Here is a 24,274-nt window from a genome sequence, read left to right on the forward strand (position 1 = left end):
TAGTGCTGCTCCGCAGTATGGCCCTCTGCAACACTCAGGAGAGCAGCGGATGGTCTGCCCAGCCCGCAAGCCCACGCGCTCACTGCACCACAAGGGCCAGCTCTGTCTTGCAGATGAGCCCAGCGTAGCGCCCTCCGACCATGAAACCGCGGGCTGCAGCGCCAATCTCCCCTCAACCGGCGGCACAACAGCGGGGAAATTCACCACCTGCTGGAGCCCATTAGTCCACCGGAGCACCGCAGCACCGGCAGAGAAGGGGTAAGCTCAAACTGTGGCCGCCGAAAATCCGGTACGGGGAAATGCATCAGGGTTAGCAAGTGCGTTTTTTTGTTTTCCCCAGCTACAAGTCGGCGGTGTGGGCTGATATGAACAGTGTTATGCCAGGCTGGCGTTGGTCATTAGGGGGTATTATGTCACAGCAATGGAGACCTCTCCGCGCCACACACCTCTCTTCAGGAGCCTCAGTCACGAGCCACGGCTGCAGCGATATGCAGATTCTGGGATTACCCACCAGGAGAAGATGGCGGGACTAGATAGCGCAGTATATGCCAAAGGTCAGTCAGGAGTTGATGTCGCCCGCAATCTGTTAATCGCAGTTCGCTTAGTCATTCACGTCTTCGCATTAGCGGCAGGGTTGAAGACGCACAGTTGCTGCACTTGCCTCTTCATTGGTGCGTAAGGGATCAGGAGCCGAGGGATGGGGGCCTTCTCGGTTGTGCTGGCATCACGATCGCGTTACAACAAACAATTGATGGACGGAATGCTGACAATGCAGACATTCTCCCCCAGTCAAGAGATCTGGGTTAAATCCATCGTTCTTTTGCCCACTACACCACCCCAGTTTAGGCATGGCCATATGCAAATCAGTCTTGACCCTGTGCCTCATGGGAACAGTCCAGCCCGAACTGCCAAGCCATGTCTTCCCTGGACCGGAATCAAGCATCCTAGGACCGGTTTCTGGCTATCAGCCGTCATCAGCCAGGATAGCTTGACTCCAGTGGCGTAGTGAGCACGGGTCCCACGTCTGGGAATACCCATCCCACTTAGGGCGAAAAGCGTTACAACAAACAATTGATGGACGGAATGCTGACAATGCAGACATTCTCCCCCAGTCAAGAGATTTGGGTTAAATCCATCGTTCTTTTGCCCACTACACCACCCCAGTTTAGACATGGCCATATGCAAATCAGTCTTGACCCTGTGCCTCATGGGAACAGTCCAGCCCGAACTGCCAAGCCATGTCTTCCCTGGACCGGAATCAAGCATCCTAGGACCGGTTTCTGGCTATCAGCCGTCATCAGCCAGGATAGCTTGACTCCAGTGGCGTAGTGAGCACGGGTCCCACGTCTGGGAATACCCATCCCACTTAGGGCGAAAAGCGTTACAACAAACAATTGATGGACGGAATGCTGACAATGCAGACATTCTCCCCCAGTCAAGAGATCTGGGTTAAATCCACGATCGCGGCATTCCCTCCCAAGAGTTTAACTGGGCTTGCAAAGTGGGGGTGGGGGGGTGCTGAACATATATAAGGGGTCCCAAGTTTATTTTGCCTGATATTCAACTATACATGCACCAGGCCCTTGCGGGAGCCTTTACCCGAATGAGATTTGGGGTAAAAAAAAAACCAAAAATCTTTGATAATGTCTAGAAATAGATTTATAAGGCAGCTTTTGTGTCTAACAGTCAGCACTCCCCTATTACCTTGAGGCTTGACTTGGGACTCTGGTACTGACTCCGCCTTCTTATTTACTGGAGACACATCTGGGTTACCCCATAACTCGTTACACCGAAATGGGCTGGAGGAAATTCTTAGCCATCTGAATACATTTAAACTCTCCTGGATAAAATTTGTTAAAGACTCTTTTAAGGAGATTGGCTTGTCCAAACTTTGGCATGATCCAGTGGGCTGCTACCCAGCAATCACTGAGAATGAGCTGAAAACTAATTAAAAAAATTGCGAAGGCAATAATCTTTTAATACATGCACAAGGCACTTTATCTACCTAATTTCTTGTGTTTAAGGATAACTTTCTGTGGGAATATTTCTGTGATGACACAGAGGTGAATTTAGCTAAAACACTTTATGTGCAATTCAGACATGGAAATCTCCCCCTCAACAGTTTTAAGTCAAAATGGTCAGGAATACCGACCACTATAGACCAGGAGTGCCAATTGTGTGGCTCTAAGAGGGAGGATCCACCCCATCTGTTATTCTTTTGTCCAGCCTACAAAGGACTGCGTGTAAAATGGTTGATACCCATTTGCAGGGACTTAGGCACTTTAAGGAATGAGTAAGCTTTTAGAATCCTTCAACCGACACAACCCCACATTTGGTATTTGCACTGTCCGGGTTCTTGTGTCATGCATGGTTGATAAGAAATAGGGGAAATGCTGCTTTGAATTAAATTGGCACTTTTATGGTATTGTACAACTCCAGAATTTATTATTTAACCTAATATGTATGCTTATCTTGGATCTATGATTTTATGTAGTTGTGGGACCCATGCATGAATTCTAATTGTATTTTTATGACTTGATGGTTTCTTTTATCCTTTTTAACACGTTGATGCTGATTTTAACTTTCTGTGGCTCTTGCATTTGTATCTTTAATGTGTATCTCTTTTATGGCATATTGGTGAAATAAAGATTATTGGATTGGATGAATAGCTTTTCAGAGTAGTCGTTTCAGCTACTAAATTTACTGCTTGTATAAAGCAAATCCACCCTGTAGTCATCAATGCAACAACATTATTTTAGTAAAAAATTAGTTGAAAAAGTTATCTGGTCAACATACTTCTCAAAATGGTGACTGTAGAGCTGCGTGGGTGTGGACAGGACTCGATCATAAATGACAGTCATGGCCTGCAAGTCGCATTGTGCCTTCGCCCACTCCACATACATCTCCCACAGTTTGTCCGAACGAAAATCCATTCCTGCTGCTGCCAACGCCATCTCAAAAACACTGCAACAGAAACAGCATAAACATTTTAGTATCTAGAACAGTGGTCCATAGATTAATTTTCAGAGGGGGATAATTGTGGATTAAAGCTATCGGTTCCTAGCAATGAAATCAGTGGGAAGGGCAATAACTCAATTTTTCCTGTGTGAAAGAATTAGCCTTTTTTTTAGAATGAAGATAAATGATTTCACAAAAAGTAGTGTCATGGAACAAGACAATGTTAAGAGAAGGACTGGTGCCTATCAGGAAATGGACAGAGGAAAAGTATCACCACTGATAATTGGTACCCATACCTCTAGTTTACAGGCACCCATTAAATATAATTTACCTCACTGAAACCATATGTATGTATTGTATCAACATAATTTGCATTTTTGGGTCTGGGCTAACAAGTATTCTATTACAGACAATGGTAACAGAAACTACTCATGTTTGTTCTTTAATCCTACAGTGTAACAGAAAAGCAACTAATTATTTTCCTATTATTTGATGCATTTAACATCGGTCCTTGTATAGTCCTTCAACCAGGTTTAGAACGACTGTGTTCTCAACTCAACCAGGAAAAGCAATGCACTTTTTTTTCATTCTTGCAAACAAATCAATGTGGTGCGCCCTTTTAAAATGTGCAGTTAAGGTACATTTAAAATGAATCAAATTAACATCCACTTATAAATACACTCACTCAATCGGTGTCAAATTAGGCAAAGATTGTGCCTGGGGTGTTAAGCAGAAAAGTGGCGAAGTGCGGGGGGGCGGAGCTTAGCTCGCAACGAAGATGGCTGCTTGAGCTCGGAGCTCCGGCGAGCCACTCCATATATCCGCAAATAATCCTTACTCCTACGTCTCCCGAAACAGCGGCGACCCCCAGCGGAACATCCGGAGGTGCTGGGCAGCCGACCGCCGCGATTTCTGGCCCGCTTGAGCGAGGGGGCGCCCCCCGGAGACGTCGACTCAGGAGGCGTCCGAGGCCGCAGATCCACGGCCTCGAGTGAGAGGGACGGCCGACGACGTGACGCAACGTGCGGCCGGCGGCGGCCGCGAGGGACGGACCCGTGGCGCATAGTGGCGGACAGCGGAGATCGGCTGTGGTGACCCGCGACGAGCAAAGAGGCAACAGGCAGCGCTGTGTGCTGGGCGCCGGGAAGTAGTGACCTAGATCGGCGGAGAGCACGCTGGGAGGCCCTGGGTGAGTCCAGCGCTGCTCGGAGAGCGGACGGCCGGCGGCACCCCCTTCGAGCCCCGAGGCCAGCGAGATCAGAGGCGGAGCGGCTCGGAGTGAGGGCAGCTGGGGGCAATTCTGGGCCTCGTTGAAGCGGCGGCCTGGGCTGGAGGCGCTGGGGTGCTCAGCAGCGGCAGTGCGGAGGAGGCAACACGACAAGAGAAACCACGGGTGAGGAGCCTCCGGGGCAGAGCTGGGCGAGAACACCACGAGCAGGGAGTGAGAGAAGCGGAGGCAGTGTGGGCGGCCTAACGACGACACGGTGAAGACTGCTGACGGCTGGTACGCCGGGTGGTTCCATCTGGTGCTGCACAAGCCGCCAGGGCGCCTGCGGGGGGCTGCCTGCGATCGCGATACAGCCACGCGGCCGCGGGAGCGTGCCCAGGCCGGACGACATCTTGCTGACCGGAGTGTGGGTGCAGGATGGGTAAGCCCGACAAAACCCAGTCGAAACTGAAGTTCGCGCAGCGGCGCCCCCAGACGCAGTCACCGCAGGAGGATGCTGCGGGAGGCGGATCTGAGCCTGCGGAGGACGACCGGGACATGCGGAGCCTCTTGTTGTCCATGGAGAAGGGGTTGCAGAGCGGCATCACTGCCCTGGGCGCGAAGATTGACGCGCTCTCCTACCGAATGGACCGCATGGGGGAACGCCTGGACAAGCACTCGGAACGCCTGGACCAGGCTGATGGTCGCATATCGGAGGTGGAGGGAGCGCAGACGACACTGGATCGCGACCACAGGAAGCTCGAGCGCCAACTGCAGATGCTGCAGGACAAAACGGAGGACTTAGAGGCCCGTTCTCGGCGATGCAACTTGCGAATCACTGGCCTGCCGGAGTCCACTGCCACGGGCCGCATGGAGACCTTCGTAGAAACGCTGTTGGTTGCGCTGCTGGGGAAAGATGTGTTCTCCGGGATGTTCGTGGTGGAAAGAGCGCACAGGTCCCTGGGCCCAAGGCCCCCGCCGGGTGCACCGCCCCGGCCGGTCATAGCTAAACTATTGAATTATAGGGACCGTGATGCAGCGCTAAGAGCGGCCCGGGAAAAGAAGACATTGTCCTACGAGGGGTCGTCCATCTCGCTCTACCCGGACTTCACGGCCCGGGTCCAGGAGGCCAGGCGACAGTTTGTCCCCGCCAAAAAGCAACTCCGAGAACTGGGAGTGGACTATGCTATGCTGTACCCGGCTAAGCTGCGAGTCAACCGGCAGGGCAAGTCGCACATTTTCCAAGACCCTAAAGCGCTCCAGAAGGCATTGAAAGACTGGGCGAAGGAGCCGCGCCGGAGTCCGGTGACGTCGCCGCGGGGGGATGAGAGAGCCGGCGACCTGGACGCACAGGACTGACCATGAGTGTAGGCCCCACCTAGTTGGTACATTTGGGGTGACAGGATTGGCGGAAGAGATGTAAGCATTGGAGGGCACGGGTGGGGGGAGTTTGGACTATATCGCTATGGGGTACAGTACATTGTGAGATGCACCCCCCCCCCTGATTCGGCGCTATAGGGACTCACATGGACAGTGACTCATCCCCCAATTGCTCTAATCCTGTATATGGTTGTCGTTGGCGCTGCAGGGGCCTCCAATCTGGGAGGGCCTAGGGAGGGACTGGGAGATATAACAGTGGCTCGCTGGACCGGGCGGCGGCAGTTAGGTGTTAGGTGCTTCCACACTAGTGTGTGAGCGCTGAGCGACCTCCGCCCGCGTGTGCGTCCCACACCTTTAAGGGTTCAAAGTTATGGGTGGGGTGGCGGGAGGTATGGGGTGCCCACGTTTGGGAATCTGCAAGGCCGAGTTGGGTTGGGTCTTCTGTGGGTGGGGGGGAAGGAGGGGTTTGAGTTACGGGGGTTTGAGGTCACTAAGTCGGGGTGCGCGTTTCGATCTGCTTGTAAGCTCCTGCGCTTGGCGACGCGCTCAGCTGAAGGATTTGCACCCTGGAGCAAGCCATGGCTGACACCGAAGCGGCCACACCTGAGAGGCACGACACACTAAGAATCCTCACTTGGAATGTAAGGGGACTTAATGATTACCGCAAAGCCCGAAAGGTGGTGCACTATCTTAAGAGGCATAGGATAGATATAGCTTTCCTACAGGAGACACATCTCCCTAACAACAGCCCTATCCTACGCACTAGGGACCTTAGGGAGGCACATGCGGCGGGGTTCACTACACACTCTCGAGGGGTGTTGACGTGGGTGAGCCCGCGGGTGGAGCACAGATTGCAGTACATGGCCTCGGACAACGCGGGCAGGTATGCGCTCACGCGCTTCCAGGGAAAGGGCATGGATTTACTCCTGGTTAACTGTTATGGGCCGAACTATGACTGCCCTGAGTTTTTCACAGCGCTGACAGCGGCGGTGGGGGATGCAGGCGCGCGGCATGTGCTTTGGGGCGGCGACTTTAATGTAGTTTTGGACCCGGAGCTGGATCGCTCAGGCGGCCCGAAACGAGCGCAACCGGCGGCAGCGAAGGCGATTGCTCGAGGTATGCTCTGTTTGGATCTCGTTGATTTGTGGAGAACTCGTAACCCGGCAATAGGGGGCTACACACATTACTCCGCATACCATAACCTGCATACGCGTATAGATTACTGGCTACTATCTGCGCCCCTCCTACCGCAGATACGCGAGTGCACGGTACTCCCGCGCACGCTTTCCGACCATTCGCCGATACTGATCTCCCTGGCGGCGCCCAGAAAGGTCCCCCCGCCGTTTCTTTGGCGATTTCCCCCATACTCGCTGCAAGATCCCTTGTTCAAGGAGGAGCTGACGGCCGCGATCGAGCTATTCTTTGCCACCAATCTAGGCTCCGTGGAGGACTTCCAGACAGTTTGGGAGACCTTTAAGGTCCACATTCGCGGTGTGGCGATGGCCAAACACTCGGGGGTACTCCGAGATATCCGGCGACGCCTTGCGACGCAGGAACGTGACCTGGCTGCACTTGAGGTAAGACTGATGGAGACGGGTGGAGAGGACGCTACAGCGGAGCTAAAAACACTCCTGGCAGAGTACCACGAAACTGCTGATGCAGAGGTGCTGCACTTAGGGAAGTACGCTACGGCCAGGGTTTATGGTGAGGGTGATAGACCGGGGTCGGTGTTAGCTAATCTGCTCAAGGCTAGCAGACGCAGACCTGCCGTCACGCAGATCAAGTCGGGGGATGGCTCGCTGCTCCTGACAGATGAGGAGGTGGTGGAGCGATTCAGGACGTATTATGCCGCGCTCTACGCTTCTCAGCAAGCGGGGATGGAGGACAGCATAGGGGACTACCTGGACTATATAAAGTTGCCGTTCCTAGCGAACGAACACAGGGAGTTTCTATCCCTGCCTATCGAGAGGGATGAAATTCTAGAGGCTCTGGCGAGCATGAAGGCGCAGAGCGCCCCTGGAGCTGATGGCCTCACGGTCGCGTTCTACCGCGCTTTTATAGACCAGCTTTTGCCGCACGTGTCGACGCTGTTCGACGATATGTGCATTAAGGGACATATGCCACCGTCCATGCGCGAGGCGCTATTGGTCGCCATTCCAAAGCCGGGAAAACCACCAGATGAGTGCAGCTCCTATCGACCGCTATCGCTGCTCAACGTGGATGCGAAGCTATATGCCAAGGTCCTGGCCACCCGGTTGGCCCTACTCGCTCCCGAGCTGGTCGCCCCAGAGCAGGCAGGGTTCATGCCCGGCAGGAACCTCACATACAATTTGCGGACAGTGTTTGGAGTCATGCAACATGTTCGCCCTGACGTGCGCGCGCTCGCTGTCTTCCTCGACATGGAAAAGGCCTTTGACTCTGTCGAATGGCCATTCATGCGACAGGTCCTGACTAGAATGGGGCTAGGCCCGATCTTCCTCCAAATGATAGGGGTGCTGTATAGTAGCCCCACGGCGAGAATACGATTGGGCGATCGAGTCACGGAACCAATAGCAATCTCGAGGGGCACGAGGCAGGGCTGCCCCCTATCGCCTCTGCTGTACGCCCTGGTGGCGGAGCCGCTGGCATGCGCTATGCGTGAATACCATAGCCTGCGAGGTATTAATTTTCCAACTTACAGGATAACGATATCCACGTATGCAGATGACACCCTGCTGTATGTCAGGGACCCAGAAAATAACCTGGCCCCGGTACTGAGGGAGGTTGTTCAATTTGGAGCGCTCTCCGGGCTGAAGGTTAACTGGGACAAGTCGATCGTGTTCCCGCTGACACCGGTCACGACCCCATTTGATATGGAATACCCGTTGCACTGGTCGGAGGACCCGATCCGATACCTGGGGATACAGCTCCATAGGGACTCAGAAGTGGTGCTGTCTGAGAATTACGGGAGGGCCATCAGTAAACTGGAAGACGACGTGGAGACCTGGATCAAGCTGCCCCTTTCGTTATTGGGGCGCATATCCATCATGAAAATGGTGGTGCTCCCTCGGTTTCTGTTTCTGTTTGCGAACATCCCCATGGTGCTGTCACGTGCTTTCTTCGCGCGGCTACAGGCATCAATGCTAAGGCTGGCGTGGGGTGGCAAGCAGGCGCGGACAAGCTGGAGAGTGCTGACGCTACCTTACCAGATGGGTGGCCTAGGAGCACCCGACATGGAGCTGTACTATCGGGTGGCGCAGGGGGCTCAGGCGCATGGCTGGATCCACGGGGGTGAGACTGTCCCGTATCTCAAGTTAGAGACATTATTTGCGGCGCCGCTACCGCTCCCCGCGGTCATTTTTGGGCATCCGGACCGTCGCACGGGATTCCTTGATTCCTTGAACTCCACTAGGCATGCCTGGAACTGTATACTGCAGCGCGAATCGGGGGCGCAGCTATATTCACCGGCAATGTCAATTGCTTGGGCGGTGTGGCTGGCCCCTTGTAATGAGGAAGCAGTGCGGCGAACACTTAACGAGATGGGTGTACACACCGTGGGCGACATGTTTGCTGACGGCCAAGTCAAGACGTGGGAGGCGGTGGCGGCCTTGGGCATCGAGGGCACGCAGCTGCAGCGTTTTCAGTATCACAGAGTTAGACATGCCTGGAAACAGTTGTTGGGGGGTGACATGGAGGAGCCGGCGGAGGTTCCGGAACTGACATACATAATTAAGAATGATAACCCCCGCGGGCTGATCTCTAAGCTGTACCGAATGGCGCAATCTCATAGGGTGCACGAGTTTGCAAAAAGCAGGCTGGACTGGCAAAGGGACTTAGGGATCACAATTGACGATGCTATGTGGGCGTACTGCTGCACGGGGATCAAACGCATCTCTCTGCATGGCAGACACCGACTAGTCCATTTCAAGTTCCTCAACAGGTACTACTACACACCAGAGCGCTTACATAGATATGGACTGCGTGACGACCCTGTATGTGAACGGTGCACACACCCGGCTGCGGACTTCCTACACGTAGCGTGGCACTGCCCGGGCATATACAGCTACTGGGAAGCGGTATTCCACCAGATAGTGTGGGTGACGGGGGTAGCGCTGGCTCTAGACCCGGCAGTGGCGTTATTGGGGCATTCCAGAGTGGTGCCGAAGGCGGCCCGACGCCTGGTGGATATGGGGATGCTTGTTGCGAAGCGACGAGTTGCGATGAGCTGGATGCGTGGCCCCGTGCCCACGGTGGAGCAGTGGAAGCGAGATGTGCTATACTGCTGCACCCAAGCGGAGAGGTTCAGTGAGTTGCTGCCACCGCGTAGTCGGCCTAAAAACTTCTGGGAATTGTACGTAGAGTACCTGAGCGGTCGGGAGACTGTCGCGGGGAGCCCGGAAGTGGGTCCTGATACGGAGACTACAGTAGAGGTAGCTTCCGGGAGCGGTGATTGTATGGGGGACGCATGAGGAGAATGAGGGGCGACTGAGTGCGGGAGACGAATGGGGCTGCGACTGACTTAGGACCTCAATTGTTTAGTTGGGATGGGTGGGCTAGGGGAGTTGGGGGGAATCGGGGGGGAGGAAGGGGGCTGGGAGTTTATGGCCAAAAAATGCGAGACTGTGCCCTGCGTTCTGGGGGGAGGAGCACTCTAGACCCGGCCACCGGCAGAGGGCCTGCCCTGTACAAGAGCGTCGCGATGGAGGGACACTCGAGAAGCAGGGGATATTAATTCAGTCATTCACGGCGATGCCCGACCTCCGGGATGTGGGATAGCCGGTACAGTTGGTTGTGATATGCTGAAAGAAGGCGGGCCCCAGGTTGGTGGCACGCGGATATGTTCATGATTATGCCCTGTTTTGCAGTCAATAAAAACATTTAAAAAAAAAAAAAAGTGGCGAAGTGCGTGCAAGGCGTTTTGTAGTGTTCATGCACTACTGATACACAACTGAACCTTTAACTGTTGTCATACTACAATATGATGAACCTGGGAGTAGGATAATGAGATAAGCTACCTTAAGGGTCCGCAGCCTAATTTCGGAGGGTTCCGAAGTAATTGTGTTTATATAGCGCTTACTACCACCTAATGAGGCTCTGAAGTGTTGGGCTAAGTCAGAGTGGAGGTAGGGGATATTTTGGAATAGGTCAGAGTACAGGTTTGGGGAGATTAGTTAACTTTTTTTTTTCTTTTCTCTGCAGTGGGAGGAAAATATATAGATATGTAGATACATAACCAAACATAAGAGATATACATACATAAGGATTTTAGCCCGCATATGGAAAATAATCGGGAGATATAAAATTGTACTAGAAAAAGCCCCATATGTGCATGCAAGGATAAATATTTACAAACTCCGGCTTTCCATTTATTCTGTAAAATACGTTAAAAAAAAAAAAATCTTTTATATGTGTACACCAATATTTTAGTGGCGAAGCACTTAAACATACAATTGGTATAAACATATTTACACATTGTGACAGATGTGTGTTATTATAGGAAAATAAGCCCATAAGCGTACACTTATCACCTTATATGATATGGATGTACTTGTATATGGATATGATAAAGTTGTACATATATGTGATATATATATATTTTTTTTAACACTTTTTTTTCATTTTCCTAGTAAGTATAAAAATATATATAATATTGATATTAACACTATAAAGCGTGAAGTGTTACCGAAAAGGCATCCTGGCACTAAATATCAGATTCAATTTGAGACACGGGCTAGAGCTCATACAGCCAGGTCATTGAAGCTTTTCTGAAAGCAAGATGTATAGACCTGGCAAGCTGTTCCATAGGGTGGTCACCGGTATGGAGACCTACATAAATGCAGAGTTTTGCATGTCACATTATTTTTGCAGTTTGTGTCGTAGTGGAAGGGGGCCAAGGCTTGATAAAAGGCTCTGTGCGTAATGTATAAGGATTTTAAAATGATGTGCTGGTTGACAGGAAGCCAGTGCAGGAAGCCAGTGAAGCGAGTCAAGAGTTGCCGCAGTGGAGTGTCAAGGTAATGAAAGCACAAATTTTGCTGCCGCTGTCCGAAGATGCTGTAAGCACTAAAGATATTTAGTTCCGCCCAGGAAAAGAGTATTCCATAGTCCAGTCTGCTTAACATCGTATTTTGGACTACCAAATACCGACAACGAGTGGGCAGCTGAGGTAGTATCTTACATGAAGACTTCATTATTCCAAAGCACATAGATGATCATTTGATTACATGCAAGGTAAGAAATAGGTAATTATCAATGTCCATTCCTAGCTTCCGAACCGTCTCAACTGCAACAGGGGGTCGAATTGTCTTAAGGAGGCCTCAAATCTGCCGGCAAATATCATCCTGGTGATCCCACGAAGCAACTCATTACTTCAGTCTTGTCCTCATTAAATTTAAGAGAGTTGACTTTGAGCCATTAGGAGAGGTCTCTCATACTTTATAAAAATACATCATTGGGTATCAAGACCGTCTGACAAAAGATTGTGTTGATACCCAAAAGTTGACTTGACAGAAGGAAAATGACGGAGATACTCTGACTTAATCTTGTAGAGCTGAGTTCTAGCATAAATAATATTGGAATCTGTTATTACTTAAGCTTCAGATGTATCCATGGTGGAGAAACGGGCCGCATGAGCGCGACTGGAGCACGGATGGGCTTGACTTAGGTGCGCCATTGTTGCGGCTGCACTGCAGGTCAACTTAAGTTCTGTGCCGTAAAATTAAAACTGTAGCCCTAACCATAATGGCGTGTCTGGGGAAACAGAACAGAGGAAAAATGGTGTCTGTTCTCTGAAAGTGCAAATAGTAAAAAAAAAATTTAAAAACCTCAACTCCCCTCTTCTGAATTGGAACGAAGCCCAAAAAAGATAGATACTTCCCCCTCAAAAAAACTCAACACACCACTAAAAAACAAAACAAAAAACAATTTCGATCTCTCGTTCTATACAGTGCTTCATGTGCTAGAAAAACGGATATTTAATGCAGCCGCACTGCAGGTAAACTTGGGTATTGTGCCATTAAAGAAATGCTGGAGTGTAGGAAGCTGGCTCTGTATATACTATACCAAAGCAAGGTATAGTGAGCACAGAGTCCAGTGGATCCCCAAAGGTAGGCAGAGGCTAAAGTAGCTAATACCTTACTCTCTATTTGTGGTAGTGTGGGCGAGCAGTAAGGCGTTATCAGAGGGTAGTGTTAAGCATTTATTGTACACACTGAGGCAAGAAATGATTTCACACACTCAAAGACTGAACTCTGACCAATTTGTTTTGTATTGTTTTGTATAAAAAATATTATTTAGTAGCATTTTATTTCTAGAACCAAGCCAGGCCTGGTGCAGCTAAGTGTAATAATACTTTACAGGAATAATACAGTTGAATGCAGTTGTATGTAATTGGTTTGGATACAGGTAGGACAATTATTCAGAAACAGTTGAAATTACTCTTCAGTTACTTTGCAGTTACTGTACGATTACTTATTAAATTACTTTACAAGTTCCTTTTCCTACTGAGTGTGATATGCCTAGATATCACACTGGGAGATTTCCTAAATAAAAGGTAAGTAAATCAGTTCTTGTAAATATAGTTTCTTAAGGTTTCATACAATTTTCCAACTCCTCACTTCAAACATTTTTCACAGAAAAACAGTCAATGCAATCCTATGGGAGGAAATTAAGTTATCGGTTTACAGGTAAGTACAAGGGTTCCCCCAGGGTCAAGGCTGCACTCCAAGAGAAACCTCAGCAGCATCAGGGCAGCTAGGTGCAGAGCGCTGAGGCTCAATGTTATCCAATAGGGAATAGGGGGCCACTGGTTGATGGCTGCTCACCAGCAGGCCATAAGGTTGAGGGAACAAAGCTCCTGGACTTAAACTCATGGCACAGGGGGGTTCAAGTTAGCACCCAAGGTGCACCCACAGCAGCACTAGGGCGACCGGGTGCAGGGTGTTTTGGCATCGATTGCCCTGTTACTTTCAATGGGGATTCTCCTGTTTGAACAAACACAGCAGGCTGTGGGACGAACATCTTCTGGAGGCGACCACGAGTTGGAGAGGTAAGCTGGGATGTCATGGGATGCCGGGACACCTTCGGCTGGGCCAACCAAAGCTGTGGGGGATCGGGTGCAGGGCTGTCTTTTGGGGTCTAATTGTTTCTTACTGGCTCCGGTCGCTGTCGGGGGGATTCTCCAGAAAGGAGCTGCAGGCATGGTCAGGAGACTTGAGGTAGGTCAGGGATTACAGATCCCAGGTCAGGATCGCCGGGGAGACCTCCTTGTAGTGTTGGGCCACTCGAACTCGGGCCATGGGCGTCGGGTGCAGAGTGGTGCAGACTTAAAGATTTGGCCGGAGCCAGAGTCTGTTGGTGAGCAAATCTGGTGCTCACAGGAGACAAAGTCTGGTCGGGGAAGGCAGGGCAGGTCCTCCGGGTTCTGAGGGGCTGCTGCCTGCAGAACACACCGGGATTCTGCTGGAGCAGGTCGAGGTCTGGACAGGCTGCTAGTTCTGGGGCCAAGTGAGTTGGTGTCCTCCCTCTTCTTCCTTCAGCACGGCACTTCGGTCCTTCTTCTTGTTGTTTCTTTTTGTCTGAGGGGGCAAGGTTCAAAGTTGCCCCTAAATACTAAATTTATGGGCGTTTCAGGTAACGGTTGGGACCAATGGGTCCCCTCCTTGGGGTTGGTACAACCCCTATTATGCCACCCTCCAGTGGGATGGGGGCATAAGCTTCAGTCTGGTTGGCTTGGCCCCCCCTATCTTCAAGATGGCAAGGACTGAGAGTCGTGCTTCGCCTCGCCTCCCCCACTGGAGTGGTGGTGTTGGCAAAGGTGGGCACACCTCTCCTCCTAACTTGATGTTCCCATCGATTCTCCTGCTCAAAGTGGGGGTCAGAACCTATGTGAGCCAGTTGCGTGGAGCAGCAAATGGCTGGGGTAGCTCACAAAACCGGCCCTGCCCATCCTAGGGGAGGAGGCTCGGCACCTCTGCCCAGGATGTGCTTTGTTTCAGGACCCCCAGAGCGGGAGGCTATTGACCCAGGAGTCCAGAACCATGTCTGGGGGTGGCAGCTGGCGAGCAGCCAATCAGCCAAGACACTAGAGTCAGGTCGTTTTTCAGGGGGCATCTCTAAGATACCTTCTGAGTGCATTTTACATTAAATCCCACACAGGAATCAGTGTGGGTTTAATGTGCTGAGAAGTTTGACACCAAACTTCCCAGATTTCAGCAAAGCCATTCTGGTGCTGTGGAGTTCATAATGACAAACTCCCAGACCATATACTCTTTATGGCTTCACTGCACTTACAATGTCTAGGAATAGGCTTAGGTACTGTAGGGGTACAGGGCTCATGTACCTGTACCCTCACCAGTGGCAAGTGCACCGAGCTAGAGGGGCGGCTGACCTACGCCAATGCCAGTGGGTTGCAGGCATGGCACACAGGGATGTGTGCCATGACAACTCTTCACTTTTCTCTGCACCAAAACACTCAGCCTGCAATGGCAGTGTGTGGGTGTTCAGGTACAGGACCTCTAAGGGTGACACATTAAGTGATGTAGCCCTTAGAGGCTTTCTTTGGCCACAGGGCCCTTTGTACCTAGGGTACATTTTACAAGAGACTTACATGTGGCCAGAGAGGGGCCAATTTGGGGGTACACAGTACAGTTTTAGGCCAAGAACACAGGCCCTAGGTACCTGGTTGGCAGGAACCCAGGGCACACTCAGTCAAAGAGCATCGACATCAGGCAAAAAGTGGTGGGCAACTTTGCAAAAAGGGGCACTTTCCTACCTGGAGCCCTAACCAGAATGGCGCCCTAGTTTGGGGAAACAGAGGAAAGATGGGGTCTGTTCCCAAAAGAGTAAACAGTATAGTATAATATAAAATACGCAATTCCCCACTGCTAAATTGAAATGATGCCAAAAAATGTAGTTACTTTCCCCCCAATTAAAACTCAACACACCACTTCTAACAGAACAACAATTTTAATCTCTCATCCTATATAAATATGTAGTACAAGTAGAAATCAATAACTCGAAAGAAGCTGTTTCACGGCATAGATCATAAAACTGAACAAGGTAAGTGCAACTTGTCAAAAGAACAGAGTAACAAAAAATGAGAGGCCCTGTGTTTTAGCCAGAGACTGAAAGCAAGCTTCAGATTCCTTCCAAAAGACTCCAGTGATTCAAATGGAAGAAACCCCCCTTCTGAAAGGCATCCTACCTACCTTCTACAACACCTGTTGCAGATATACGGAACATAGTTTTAAAGGCTTTAGTCCACATACATCTTGAGCTTACGGCTAGAACAGATATTAAGTCCAACTCTTGAAAGCCATCTTTTCCTGTTGGCTACATCAGGTTAACAGAATTTGCAAGCTGAAGGATGTAAAGGCTGTAGAAACTTGCACAGGAATTATTACATATACAGTAGGTTTAAGAGAATGTTTTACTTCCCTGACCGACCCAATCCTTGTGTTTCACACAACCCAAAAAAATTAGCATACCCAACTTTTTGGAAAATGCATTTTTCGGCACGAGAATAATCAGTAACCAAATTAAAAGGGCGGAAGGTTTTCCTCTGGATAAGACCAAAGATATTAAACAATGTTCTAGGCTTCTCATTGCTGTGAAAGATCCTGGACATGCCACCAGACTTCAAATGCTTTGATAGGCATGTTCAACCAATGTCAGTTTCGAATCAGCAATCAAGGATACTCCTTTTGCCTTTCAGAAGCATTCTTAGAATGTTAGCACTAGGCCTCACTCTTGGTTTATCCATGCCATTCTGAAACATATTGGTCTTTAATCCTTTTGTTGGAACTCTCCTCACTTCTCATTATTTATTCAAACTTAAGAATCTTCTCATTTGTATCCATGAAGGGAAACGGCTGAAAGAATAGGTAAATACAGCTGCAGTAGCAACTTATGAAATATTACACCTCCAGTGTCTTAGCCTACAAGTCACTCTCCTTCACCATCACTACATCCTAGCCAATGCAAGCACTGGGATATAGAAATTAATCAGATAATGTGGTCAGAGCCTGGAAGTCGTCTGGAAATTCCTTCCTCAGACATCCAACCTTTCTTGGGTACTGTCTAAAGTGAGGACTTCCCATTTGTGTTGCTGAAGGAACGAAATACAAAAATTACTATGAGTAACTCACTCTTTTCAAACCCACCTCATGATGGACAACAGATGTACAATGTCTACTTATAAATAAGAGTAAACCTTTCAGAAGCAAAGAACCCTACTTTGAAATTCTCTGGAGCAACTCAATCTGAGTCATGTCTGCCGTTTCCTGGAGGAAAGTGATGAAATGGATCCAGAGATCGACACTGAGCGGAATGAACTGCACTCCCTGTTCAAATACCTGCAAAGCAGCATTAAAACAAGATAAATGTGCATTAAAAAACACATATGTAAATAGTAAATTCACAACTAGACTGCCAGAAATATGATATAGAATTATAAAATATGAACTATGCAACCTGTCCTTTCAGTTGTTAAATGTTAAATGTAAGCTTGCCTTTAACTCTGTACAAGACTCTTACCTTTTGGTCAGATTCACACTATACACAAACTTCCATACATACTGCTGAGATATATGTAAGATTACAAATACATGTGAATAAATATACACAGCTAGAAATCGGCAGGTGGGAAATAAATTGTTTGCAGACTCCCAAGGATTCATTTACAGGTCACACATACGTAACAAAGATGTGTAACCTAAGAACTGATCCGAACCCTTGCACAATCCTTACCTGCTCAGCTTCTTTCAAGTAGCCAAATCGCCGCTCCATGTCAGCATATTTCTTCCAGTATCCATAGCAGTAAGGATAGCGGGTGAAAAATGCATTGTAGGCTTTTCTGGAAGCCACAATGCTGTTCTGAAAAAAGTAAAATCATGTCACATGGCTGAACAGGTAAACAATTCATACAATTTCCCCGACATTGCATATATGTTCTCTTACTTGTGGTTACTGCAGATATCGCGTCTCGAAAGAAACCTGTGTTTTGACCAAGTCGGCAAGGGTTCCCGCCCTCGCTCACTCCTTTACTCAAATCCTGCACCACAGCAGCAAGCAAGACAAATGCTTAAAATATTTTACAGAACCAGACATAATGACCAAGTCTAAATCCAGGATACAGGAAGATATAGCTTCCACAGACAAACTAACAGCATTGAATAACAGACTATATGACAAACTTTACAGAGAGTTTTTTTTGCTGTGGCATATAAAAACCTTTATTCAGAACAGTGATTTTTCTTGGCATGTTCCCATATCCTAGAGAGTGTGCCGCTGCTCTAATAGTAGGCTCAGTTGGCTTCTAAATACTTTTCATTGACTACTGAACGCAATAAGCAATAGTATTATTTTGTAATAACTGTGTGCAACAGTTTATTTTCGAAACACAATAGCCACAGAACAGCCCCTCATTCCAATGCATTGCCCTTGAAGCAAAAATATATGTAACCTGGAAGCACAATTTAAGCATCACTAACTTATTCAATGTGTATGTGTGACAAAGGGGAGTACAAAAATAGAAGTCCCCCTGGTTTACAAGGGCACTTCACTTAAAAATAAATAATTAAAAAATCTTGGTGGAGCCTTGTTTTTAAGAGGGTTCTGCAGTTTTGCATATTAGAAGAAAAACAAATCACCGGTGGTGCTATTACCGGACATAATGAATGGTACATATTTTATTGTCTTTCGTAGAACAAAAGACTGGTGACCCTATCAGCAAACCAATATCTCACCAGGCGATTTCTCATGGTTATTTGCAGTTAATGCTCAAGATCCAATTTTGGGCAGCAGGAAGCAGAGACAATGCGGTGACATTCCTTGGAGAATCTCCTATTTGAAACGTTCCCCTTTAAAAACACAGATATGGCAGTCTTTAGGACCTTTGGAGAGAGGTTTCTTTGCCCATATTCTAGAACTTTAGGAAAAGCTGGATTTTTAAATACTGGGATACAATGAAAAACACTACTGCGATGTGTGAGAGCAAGCCTGGTCTGGGTGGATTTTTCAAATGAGGAGACTGTAGTAGGTGAAGCAAGTCATTATATCCTTATCTGCCTGGTACAGAGAGGAACTATGAAATCCACGTCCATTGGAACCACTCCAGGAGTGAAGAGAGCAAAAAACCCTTTTCGGACAGCTCACATGATGGATATTCCCAATCAAAGCAGTGCTTCAGGAACGGGATGTGCGAGAACTGCTTTTAGACTATGCAGATTACCATCACCTGCATCATAAAGTGGAATGATACCTAGTGCAGGGCAGAGAAGACTGACATGCTTGCTACAAGTAAATACGTTCAGCACTTTTTTTATGGAACTTTTATACATAAGATAAAAATGATAAGTGAAGTAAAGGGAAAGAAAAGAAATCTTAAAAGATCTTATCTGATGTTAACTTCTTAAAAATGCTATTTTGGTTTACCCATCATTTTTAACACAACATATGTGGAGATATGAAATCAAAAATAAGTACATACATGGCTAAGGTAACAACCTACCTCCTTTTCAACATACTCCAACAAATCGGTCCATGCTGTGAAATCAAACGGGTTCTCCTGTGCTGCTTTCCAGTGCTTCTCAAACTCCACTGAGTATGGAAAGGAACCATCATCTGACTCAATCCCAAGACAAAGTGTGCCTCCATGGTTGAGATAGCTGGTATATGCAGATGTGGCAGTCCCAGGGTCTGTGCCATTGCAAACTTCCGTTACCCGACGACTCTGCTGCTGATTGATAGTGAGGTCTTTTGTAGCTAGTATGCCCTGGCCTGTTCCAAGGATAAAAAAACAAATGCCAACTTAAACATGCACCACCCCTGTCACATCTTAACCTCCTCAACTTTAAATCGACTGTACCACCATTAATTCGTAAAACATTACCTATATGACTATCAATCCAACTCTGCATGCATCCTCTCTGATGTTCCGCACTATAAATGTTGCACTCTTCTAGCACTAGCTCTCTGTGATGCCCTTCTTAGCTGCCCCCTGATAAACCCATTTCACTTTCGCTCCTCTGGGCTATAGCCTGGAACTCAGCATTCCTCCAGAACAAAGCCTATAGGCTATGCAATACAATATGACAGTTACTAACGTACTTGTGGCCTATACCCATATCGGAAACCTTTAAAATCTAACTGTGTTTCAGAACTGTACTAAGGCAGAACCTAATACATGATTGCAATCACCTCCAAAATGCTGCCGATCAGAACAATGGCAAATATTTGGAGAGTCCAGGTGTCTCCAAACAGTTGATCGCAGCTACCAGTAGCTCATAGACATGTTCATGTAGCTTGCAGCCTTGAGTTCAAAGTTAAAGGAAAGCTGTGTTTATTCTACATTATTATCATCAGGTTCTAGATACCAGGGCCTAATAAAAGAGCAGTGCAGGAATCAGATTTATGAGCTAGGGTCAGGCACAGAGTATAGGAACTGAGGTATTTAAATAAAAGTCCTTGTCAAATCAATATTGGAGCGCAAGAGCAAAATGATGTTCCTGAATGCTTTTAAAAGGTAGAATATTAAATGAAGACTTAACTAAATTATTAAGTTAACTCTTAATTTCAATTTTCTCCCATTTCAAAGTGGCGTATTTACAAATAGCAGGCCTCTTGCTCCCAGTGGCCAGTAAACACTGTGCCATATTTATAACTGAAAAGTAGAGTATTCTTTTTTTTAATGGGAGAAATTTAAAGTGAAAAAAAATAATTCTATGAAACATTAAGTCTTAATGTTTTTCTCCACTTACGATTAAGCCAATCACATCTTAATATTTTGTGAAGCATGTTACTTCACTTTAAATTCCTCCCATTTAAACAAATAGCTGTATTTGTCTGTTATAAATATGGCACTGTGTCTACAGGCTAATGGGTGCAAGATGCCTGCTGTTTGTAAAAGAGAAAGAGAAATGGGACAACATTTAAATGAGTTTTATAAAATCCATATAATCATGAAATTAACTTCAGTTTAATTTACTCCCATTTCAAAGTGTCACATTTACATAAATTAGGCATCTTGATCCCAGTGGCTGGCAAACACGGTGCCACATTTATAACTAAAAAATACAGCCATTTTTTAAGTGGTAAGTGTAAGAAATTTAGAGTGGAGAAAAATTAACATTTTTGCAGCACCTTTTTCTGCACTTTAAATTGATTCCATCTTTAAAAAGAAATAGTTGTATGTTTGTGTTATACATGTAAAGATGACACATACTGTTAAAGATATGGCCTGTGCTATAGGTAAATTAAAGGCCTGTCAATAAATATGAGATCATGTACTCTTAATAAAACTGGAGAGAATCCACATCTTCACCTCGACAGTTAGATCAAAGGAAAGGGTGTCTTTACTTGACATGTTATATGAATGCCCAAAAATGTATCTTTTCTGGGAAGATGTTGAGAGAAATCAGACTGATATTTCAGGTTTTAAAGAGAAAAATCCAGTTGGGATGTGTTTAAATGAATACTCCTTACCAATTATTGGACTAAATAGGCATCCTACTTATGGAGTTTCTTTTTTACTTGCATTAACACCTAAAACAAATCTTTGCCATTACAAAAAAGTTAATGGTCTTTCATACATTACGTTATGGTCATGGTTCTGCTTTGTTTGAAGCCGCATGACATTTTAATGGCAAATGTTATTTCAAAGTTAGTACAGACAAAATAGATGATAAAAATGACCTTTATTTGCAACATATAAAACCTCTTGTGTTTTAATTTTAGCTTCAAGCTACTGCTTCTATATCGATAAGGAGTCATTTCGACCCTCTCTCATAGTTTCCTTTGAACAGGCTATAATCAGGGCAGTGGAGTGGCTGACAAGTACATCCAGATAATTCCACAATGTCACCAGAGATTAGCGTCAACCATTGGAAGAACCCGGACGAGCACTGAAATAGTTATAAAATTAGCACATAAATGGGGAGCTATTCTTATACACTGCACAAACAGCTTATAGACATCATGCTTGCAAGTCTTAGGGGATACTAGGCATTATTGATTCTTACAGAGAGATCCGAATGCAGATTTACTTATTGAATTCAAATCCTTAATAAGGACCCTGGAATGGCCAACTGGATAACGAAACACATGTCTGATTTTTTGGTAACACAAGACCCAAGAACACCATACTTTTTATATACTTCCAGAATTTATAAACCAACTAGAGCCCTTACCAGATGTCGTATTGTATCAGGCTTAGAGTCTGTAATGGAACCACTATTTAGATTCTGTAGTTGGTTCTTCCAAACTCTGGTGTTAGAGATACCCTCAAAGGAGAGCTTTAACAGCAGACTGCCGCTGTGACAGCGCCTGCCGCACGTTTCTGCATGGTGCAGCATGCACCATGTCGTGCATGCCACATCATGCAGAAACAGGGGTGCAATTACAGGGGGCACCACACGTGTCCCCCTCATGCACCTCCAGGTCCTGTTAGGGCCCCCTTAGTTGCATCTCTAACACCCTTTTCATGGCAGGCTCACCGCCATGATATGGGGGTCGAAATTCAACTCTAAATATGCTCAGCGGCACCGCCAGCATATTACTGCCCCTTTCCACTGTGCCACCGGATCCTGCGTCCCGGCGGAGGCAGCAGTCCAACCGCCACACTAGAAATATGGCAGATGGCAGCAACCAACATTCCTCACCATATATGGTACACCGGAAACCTTTTATTACCTATTGTATTCTGTATGTAATAAAAACACCAATCGAATGCAAATTGAGACAGTCCTCAGACCTAGTGCCTGTAACTCTTTCCCCAGCCGAACTGTTTAAACAAGCAAATTGTTCCTGTTATGCCAAACACCTCGTCTTCTGTTCTTTAAGGAATCCTCCTTCAAGCAACATTTTAGCAAGCAAGTTAGAAGGATTGGGACTTCGTATCTGACTGCAGCCAAAGGAAGGTGACTCTGCCAGGACTGATTCACATTTGCCCAACGAGAAAGGTGTGTACTTCTGGATCTACACTGAATCGCTGTCAGAAGAACTGTGGTGCTGATCAAAGTACTCAGCTGGACTCTTTTTTCTAGAAGGACTGCGTTCCTGCTTGTCACTGTGCTGCCTGCTGTACCCTGACTCTGCTGGAAGGAGAGCTCACTCTACATTCCCACCAAAGTGATTTCCAAGGGCTTGTTAGCTTGCCTCCTGTTTCTGAAGTCTCAGGGACACAGAAGACTTCCTGCAGTTCTACTGGTGCTGTTGCACTCTGCTTTTTGTGAATCCTACCCTTGCCAGAGGTGCCCCCTCCAAGTTCTGGGCCTCATAAGTGGGTTCTGCAGCTGAGCTTCTGCCACATTCGACGCAATGCTGTGCAAGCCCCACAAAGCCTCACTGCACAGCTGAACAATCTTAGAACTGACGCCGGACGACACGAAGCCTCTCCTCACAGTGAAAAACGAAATAGGCTGTTTTTCACTACCAGTACATACAAAGCATACAATCACATTTCCTTCCCTTTGCTTACTTAGCAGCCTGCCCTCTGGGTTGCAAAGGGCAGTCCTTACGGATGACTTCTATGTAATAAAAGAGGCAGTTCAGGGCTTCGCAAGCCATAGTGACAACGAACTGCAGGTGCAGGCCCTGCCGTGGCAGGCCTGAGACACTGTTTGGGGGCTACCTATGTGGGGGACACAATCAGCACTGCAAGCCCACTAGTAGCATCGAATTTACAGGCCCTGGGCACCTGTAATGCCCATTACTAAGGACGTGCAAGTAAATTAAATATGGCAATTAGGTACGATCCGTGTTTTAGGGGAGAGAGCACAAACACTTTAGCACGGATTAGCAGTGCTAAAGTGCGCAGTACTAGAGCCAGCACAAAAATGGGTACAGAAAATGGAGGGAGGCAGGTGCAAACGTTGGGGGAAGAACCTCCCAAGGTTGTTAAGCCTAACAGACATGAACAATGAAGCATTGACACTTGCCATCCAAGCACTGTATAATCTAGAGAGAAGCATGTGTGAAGAGGGAGCTACCCTGAGCAGGAGTGGGTTTCAAATTGGTACTCCTGGCTCCAATGATGGATGTACAGTTTATGTAAATCACTGTTACCAGTCATCATTGTGTTTGTATTCGTATGCAGGATTATACAACTCGGGATCACCTGCTGTAAAAATGCAGTCCTCAAATTGGGTAGAATGCAAGTAAATAGGGAGGTAGTGGTTGTCAATAGCAAACTTAAGGAACAACAGGGCCCAAGTACAGGAATTGTCGAAATGCATAAGTTAGGTAGTGCAGCTGAAAAATCAACTTGGGGGGGGGGGGGGGGGGGGTTGGCCAGAGGAGGTACCCACGCTCCTAAAAACACCATAAAGTCAGATGCCACATGAGTTAGAGACATATAGCCAATCAGGTACTAGCACACGTAGTGATCACACGCTCCACATGCAGGACATCTGTACACATTCAGCAGTGGCCACACTGTGTCCATGTGAGGTCAAGACCCAACCGAAATAACCATTGACCATTACTTAATTACTCTAAAGGCAGAATTCAACATTCCTCACCATATATGGTACACCGGAAACTTTTTATTAACTATTATATTCTACATATGAGAAGGACACTAATCAAACGTAAATTGAAGCAGTCTTCAGATCTAGTGCCTGTAACTCTTTTTCTGCCCGAACTGTTTAATTAAACAAATCGTTCATGTTTTGCCAAACACCTCATCTTCTGTTTTTTAAGGTATCCTACTTCAAGCAACATTTTGGCGTGCCAGATAGGAGGATTGGAACC

General features: G+C 47.3%; 1 protein-coding gene across 1 annotated transcript in view; it reads right to left on the reverse strand.

The window, feature by feature from the left end:
* The window catches only part of LOC146798192 (uncharacterized), a 514,414-nt gene that overhangs the window by 395,782 nt on the left and 94,358 nt on the right, over positions 1–24,274 (reverse strand). The window contains exons 2-5 of the mRNA XM_085625464.1: positions 19,035–19,303; positions 17,273–17,398; positions 16,760–16,878; positions 2,797–2,964 (exon numbers count right to left, since the gene is read on the reverse strand). Coding sequence (XP_085481590.1) covers positions 2,797–2,964; positions 16,760–16,878; positions 17,273–17,398; positions 19,035–19,303 — 682 coding nt within the window. The remainder of the gene's footprint in view (positions 1–2,796; positions 2,965–16,759; positions 16,879–17,272; positions 17,399–19,034; positions 19,304–24,274) is intronic.

The sequence above is a fragment of the Triturus cristatus genome, chromosome 9 (genome assembly GCF_964204655.1).
Source record: "Triturus cristatus chromosome 9, aTriCri1.1, whole genome shotgun sequence".
Lineage (NCBI taxonomy): Eukaryota > Metazoa > Chordata > Amphibia > Caudata > Salamandridae > Triturus > Triturus cristatus.